We start from the raw sequence: 6,508 nt of genomic DNA on the forward strand, positions 1-6,508 counted from the left end.
CAGCCAGGGAGAAGGAAGGATTGTGTGAGCCTGTGGCTGGCATCAGGAGAGGCCTGATGGAGTAAGGGGGCACATCACTTTTGGGGGGACACTAGTAAGATTGGTGTGTCCATTCTTCTTGCACTGGGGTCCTAGGAGTTCAGCCCTGGTGTGAAGTTACTTTGATTCGTTGGCATCACAAGGCAGGCACTGCAGGTGTGGATGGGGAGGGACAGGTCCACGTCATTATTGGAGGCAGGGTTGGGGGCTAAGGTCTGCCTGAGAGTCTGCATCAAAGCCGCAGGAATTCTGTAGGGGAGACAGAGGATCAGGGCTTTGGCTGGAAAAGTCCTTACCTTTGTTGGTTTTATTCTTTTTTGGGGGCGTGGGTTCTAGAATTTCCCCCCTTAAAACACTAACTTCTTGGTGAACCTCCCCCTGAATATTTCTCAGGTGCCATAGCTGGAAGGTGCAGGGTGGACAGTGGACCCCTAAGGGACAGCTCAAGGGCCCTGTGGTTGTGATCTCAGAGTGTATGGGCCTCAGAGCCCTTTGGTCAGGGGACTTATGGTGAGCTGAGGGCGTGAGCCCGAAGGCTTTGGTAAATTCGCCCTGTTTTCTTTGCATGCCCCTCGCATTCATCTGTCTCCTCACCCGCGCCTCCCGGAGCTTCTGGAACTCGATGCGTGCGTAGCTGAGCGTGCTGCCTCCAGGGGCGTCGCCTCGCGCCTCTAGAGGCGGCACCAGCTCCAGGTCGATGTAGTTGAGGCGGCCGTCGAGGGGCGCCGGCTTAGCAGTTCCCGTTCCTACGTATTTCGGGGCTGTGTACTCGATACACACGTACTCCCCCGCCAGCTCGGACGGCAGTTGCAGGCAGGGCTGAGTCCCCGCCGGTCCCCAGTTGCCCCTGACGCCGCGACGGGGGCCCGGCTCGCCAGCTCCGGGCTTGTAGGATCGCGGCAGGGAGCTCGAGGAAAAGGACCCTGACGGGAAATGGCTCATGGGCACGTATTCGGTGCCCCCCCACTCCTGGAGTGGCTGATGGGGCGCGGCGTTGGCGGCCGCCTGTCGAAGGCCTGGGGGCGCCATCACCATGTAGCCGCCCGCTTCCCCGGCCCCCATGGGCTCGTAGTCACTCCCGGCTCCCATGCTTATGTAGCCCCCGCCCCGCTCTAGCCCCTCGGGGTAGGAGGCTGCCGCACCCAGGGTCGACCCGGGCCGCGGAGTCGCTGGCTTGCTCCTCTCGCCCAGGCACTCCCCGCGCGTCAGGCCGTTAGACCCGCGAGCGATCAGGGTCTCATAAGGTGGGGGAACCGACGGCCTGGAGGCGCCCGAGGGGGGATCCCTTGGCTCAGCCCTGCCACCGGCAGCACCGTCCCCGAGTCGCTTCATGGCGGCTAGGACGGTTTCGTGTATGCTCTGGGCCACCACGGCGTCGGGCGCCTGCAGCCACAACTCCCCGGGCCCCGTGGGCGCGGAGCGGCCGAGCTCCAGGAAGAAGAAAGAGTCCGCGTGTCCGCAGCGGCGCACGCTGAGCAGAGACAGGCGCAGGGCCGGCGGCGGCGACGCCTGGGCGTCCTCGGCCTCTCTGCGCCGGGGCTCCCGCAGCAGGCTCAGTATCCCCGAGCCCAGGCACAGGCGGTAGCCGCCGCTGCCCAAGCCTCGCGCGCGCCCCAGCCCCTTGGGCCGCAGCGTCACGGGCCAGACGTCCTGGAGCGGCGCGAGGAGCCAGGTCCCGGGGTCGTCGTGCGAGCTGGGCCCTGGGGAGACAGCGGGTTGGGCACGGGGAGGCCTGGGCGGGAGGTCGGCGCGCGCGCGCCCGAGGATGTGGGAACGCTTCGAGTTTCTCCCGGTTTCGGTGACTTAGGGGCAGGCTGTGAGCCAAGCCCGCGCCCGCGCCCCCAGCCCGGCGGCCGCCCGCCCGCCCGCCCGCCCGGGGCTGGGCCTCACCCGCGGCGGCGCGCACCTCCAGCAGGGCGCTGTACCACGCCTGCTGCTCCGCCTCGCTGGCCGCCGCCACGCCCAGGCTGCGGTCGCGCGTGTAGAGGACGATGAGCCGGCGGCGGCGCGCGTCCACGCGCTTGCTGATGGTGCACGCGCCCGCCAGGCTCACGCTGAGCTCGGGCCGCGCGCCGCCGCCGCGGAACTTCTTCTCGCTCGCGTAGCACTCCAGGCGCGGCGGGTCGGCGCGGAGCACGAAGAAGCGCCGGCGCCGGGACTTCTGCTTCCGCAGGTGGCCGCAGAGCCGCACGTCGGCCGGGCCGGCCCCGGGCAGCGGCGGCCCCGGGGGCGCGGGCGGCTGGGACTCCGGGCGCGCCGCGGGGCCGCCGCCTCCGGGCTTCATTTCCGACGGCGGGCGGTGGAGTGGCCGGGCGGGGGGAGGGGAGGGCTGGGGCGAGGCCCCCCCCCGAGGTGCGGTGGCGGTGCGGTCCCCGGGGAGAGGCAGTGGCCTGACAGGCTGCGCCCCGGCTCCAGCCCGAGTCGCTCCCTGCTCCCGAGGTGAAGTTTGGGCGCGGGGCCTGCGGGGCCTCTCGCTGCGCACGGCGTGTGCCCCGGTGGCTGCCCGAGGCCCGCGACACCCGGGACTCCCAAAGCCTCGGAGGCTCGACCCGGACCGGCTCCCCCGCCTCCCTTCGCCTCTCCCCTCCCTCCGCTGACCGCCCCGGAGTCCCCACCCCCGCGAGGTTAACCCTCGCGCGCCCCGGGCGCCGGCCGCCAGGCCGTGGGGACGGAGTGAAGAGCTGGCGAGTCTAGGGGCGGCAGACTCCTCCCCGGCCTCCGGGCTGAGCTGCTTGCAGGGGCGGGGTGTGGGTGGGGGGTCGCTCCTGATTTGAGCCTACTGCGGGGAAAACGCCCCGTGAGGAGAATGCAAATGAAATTTTGATCGCGCCGGCGGCGGCGGAGCCCTCCGCAGTCCTGGCGATCAGGGGGTGCGGCACGCAGGCCGGCCACCCTTCCAACAGCACCCCCTTCCGCCTCCCGCCCCTCCCCGCCCCGGCTCCCGGCGTCCAGCGTCTGTGTCCCCTTTCCCACCCAGGAGAGAGTCTGTGAACTTCTTTCCCACCTAATGCTAGGAGCCATGGCGCTGAGCATTGGGCTGTGCTGATTTCAGAGGAGCCGGAGGTGCAGCTTGTGGTTTGGGGGTGACAGGTGACTTGGGGGAAGTGAAGTTTTGGAATGGTCACGGGTGCACAGACCATACCCTCCAGAATCCCAGTTAGGCCGCTGCTGACAGACCCTGGGGAGGAAGAGACTCTCCAGGGGCGCTTTCCTCTTCTGCCCCCTCCCCCCACCTGTGTCCAGAAATGTCACCAGGGGCCAGCTGAAGCCTCTGACCATGGAAGTGCAGACTCTGGTGCAGGTTCCCACTGTTCCATGCTATCTGAGAGATTGGAGTTGGGCTTGGCCTTCAAACTTTTTTTTCCCCTTTTTAAATATTTATTTATTTATTTATACAAGCCCTGGGTACAGTCAGAAGCGCGGGAGGGTGAGCGAATTCACCAGAGCCAGAGCGGGGAGCAGAGCAGGCAGAAGGACCGAAGGACACTGCTGAGGGGAGCAGCGGGCGGCAGGAGAGGTCTGCGCGCCATGTGGGACCCTCCAGCGCTGCAGAGGTCGCGGGCAGCTTTGCAACCCAGCGCTCAACCGCTGCGCCACCTGGGAGGCCCATTGGCCTTCAAACTTTTTATACCCCATTTTTGAACCCGTTAGATGTAACTGCTGGGAGGGTGGGGGCGGGTGCCGGACACTGGCTTGGGGCTTTAGAGGACCTCTCCATGCAGTGATACCAATCTGATGGCAAGGAAGGTGCTTAAAGGGGGAAGCTGAATGTGGGAGAGGGGCAGAGGGCCGTGTGGGGCCCTATTAATGACGGTATTTGAGGAAGAGCCTAGTCAGGTGAGGAATGAGATATAAGAGAACTGAAGCAAGGGAACCTGGTTCTCAGAGAGCCAGCGCAGCCTGAGCAGGGAGGGCAGGCTTCTCCATTTCCAGCAGGAAGATGCAAGGAACCGAATGTTTGGGTTCTGGGGACGAAAGTGTGGGAGAGTGGGTGGGTAATCAATGCCAGGTGATTTAGCTGCTGGGTACCAGGAAAAGCCTGGAGCCAAACAACTGGCCTAATCAGTTGCCCTAGCAACAACACTGCCCTTGACCTTACCCAGACAAGATTTATTTTAGTCCGTTACCCTAGTAACACAAGTTGCTCCCCAGGAACAGGAAGTGGCAGAACCTCAGCCCTTCTGGGTAACAACACTTTCCCCAACCAGAGGGGTGCACTTGGGCATCCCCATGCCATGTGCATGTGGGACAGGTTCTTCATATTCTATGTACTCATAGGAGAATCTTGACACCAGGAGAGGAACCCATGGGAGGCTGGGGTGCTATGCCCCCTCCCCACCTGGGTGTTCCTGGGTGTCCAGTCAGTCCTGAGCATTTACTTCTCTGCGTAGTGGGGATGGGGGGGGGGTAGGAGGATGCAGGGAGGAATATTTAGTCTTTCAACCCTCCCTCAGCGGAATCCCACGTTTCCAATGTGGCCTAAGCTTTGCATACAAGTCCTGGGAATTGTTTCCTGCTTCCTCACCCATAGGGGCAACTGCTGATGACCTGCTGAAGGTTGGGGCCAAGGCAAGGACTGTTGTCTGCAGAGCACGGTCACAGCATTGGTCAGGGGGACACACGGACCTGGTTTGAAACCTAGAGTGCTTGCAGTGGGGTTGAGATTTGCAACCACCAGGCAGGGTGGGGCAGGAGGAACCAAGTCATTTAGACATTTTCTGTCAGGCCAGGGATTTTTCCATTCTTTGCCACTGGCCTGGAGAGAGGAGGCCTGATGGCGGCGGCTCTGTGGCTGTTCCTTGCCAAGAGAGGCAGCTGCAGTCCTAGACTAGGCCTATGCCCAGGGAACTCTTGATTTTTCTGTCCTGAGATCTGAGGCTGACCCAGCTGGGGTCATCCAGCCCTGGCCAGTGAGCTGGCTGGAGTCCATGTGGGATAGAGTGACTGGGAGGCAGTTCTGCAGGGAGGATCTGGGCCCAGGAGTGTGAGCAAAACAGAGTAAGAGGACGCAACTTTGGGTCCTTTAAGTCTCAGCATTTTTAGTTAGGAAGGGAGGGGTGGGGGGTTGCTGGGGAAAAAACAAAAAGCTCCTCCCCCTACTACACTCCACATTGCAGCTTCCCTCCCCTTCCTGGCTCTAAGCAGAAAATGGGAAACAGAAATAGGACAGAGATCATCAAGGGTGGAAAAGACAAGGGAACAAAGAACATGACAAATTCAGGGGGGAAAGGAGGGTAGTCCACCCTGGGAGATCCTTCAAGGAGACAGAAAGAGGGCAGAAGCTGGGAATACAGGAACACAGACATAAGACAGGCCAGGTACTGAGCCTTGGAAAAGGTGGGGAGACCACACCTGGCTGGACAAATAGCAGCAGCTGGAGGTTATTTCCAGAAAAATCCTCAAAGTAAATAAAGTCACAAAACAGTCCCCATTCTCATTAGGTGGAATGACCCAGAGAAATCCCAAGAATGAATAGCTAAAGGGCCAGGAGTTTCTGGGCAACAGTGCAAGAGGGAGGCTGAATCCTGGGCCTCTCAGTTGGGCAAAATGTTTAGCCCAAGCCAGCTGTCTTGTCACCACACAAACAACCCAGACAGCACTGCTGTTGACACAACATCCTCAGGTGGGGACTTGGACTGACGGGCTGAGATTGTACCAGACTGGGGGGTGATCTACTCCATTTCCCTCTATGCTGGCACTTCCACCCACTACCTGGTGGGAATGCTCCCCACATCCCCCCCCCCCCCCAGGCCCCTAACTTCTGCCATGATAATGCATGACTCCAGTTCACACAGGGACTGGCCTTCTGGCAGTGAGTTCTGTGTTTGGCCAAAGGAGGAGGCATCATCTGGGCTCAGGCCACCCAGGATCAGTCATGTGGCGTGACAGGCGGCCCCCCAAGCTGGCCCAAAGCAAAACCAGGAGAGCCACTTTCTTTTTCTTTCAAATGCAGTTCTTTTCCAACATTGCCAGCAACAGCTTTGGTGCAGAGATTCAGGGGCAGCGGAGGCACGTGGAAAAAAAGAAAAAAAAAACCAGCCAATTGCACAAAACCTTTCCCTGGAAAAGCCTGGGCTCTGGGGTGCTGGGGACATGTGGCTGCACAGGATATGTGCTGCCCTCCCCCACCCCCTGGAGCTCGGCTTTGCTGGTCGAGGCACAGATGGGGATTCATCCGGCTCCCCATGTAAAAGAGCTGTCTGGAAAGAATGGCGGCTGAGTAATATATCTCTATGTATGTGAGGTGTGTGTATGTGTGTGTGTGTGTGTGTGTGTATATATATATATATATAATAGGCTATATTAGAAAACTCTCTATGTATAAATATAAAACACTGGTATACAAACATGACACCACAGCTAACTAAAGTGCTTAATGGGAGTTGGGTGTGTGAAAGTATGCAGGTAACGATCCATCCTGAGGGCCCAGGATGAAGGAGGGAGCTGGGAAGCAAAACTGTGGAAGCCT

The 6,508-nt window shown here is 61.0% G+C and overlaps 1 protein-coding gene across 1 annotated transcript; it reads right to left on the reverse strand.

The window, feature by feature from the left end:
- Nucleotides 1-225: 225 nt before the first annotated feature.
- LOC311181725 (uncharacterized protein) lies at nucleotides 226-2,323 on the reverse strand (the record flags this gene model as incomplete). The annotated part of the gene is made up of 3 exons (XM_084250161.1): nucleotides 226-288; nucleotides 634-1,739; nucleotides 1,909-2,323. 3 exons carry the CDS (start codon nucleotides 2,321-2,323, stop codon nucleotides 226-228), a joined length of 1,584 nt encoding a protein of 527 aa, XP_084106287.1.
- Between the last annotated feature and the right edge of the window lie 4,185 nt (nucleotides 2,324-6,508).

The sequence above is a fragment of the Talpa europaea genome (assembly GCF_964194135.1).
Source record: "Talpa europaea genome assembly, chromosome: 12".
In the NCBI taxonomy this organism is placed as follows: Eukaryota; Metazoa; Chordata; class Mammalia; order Eulipotyphla; family Talpidae; genus Talpa; species Talpa europaea.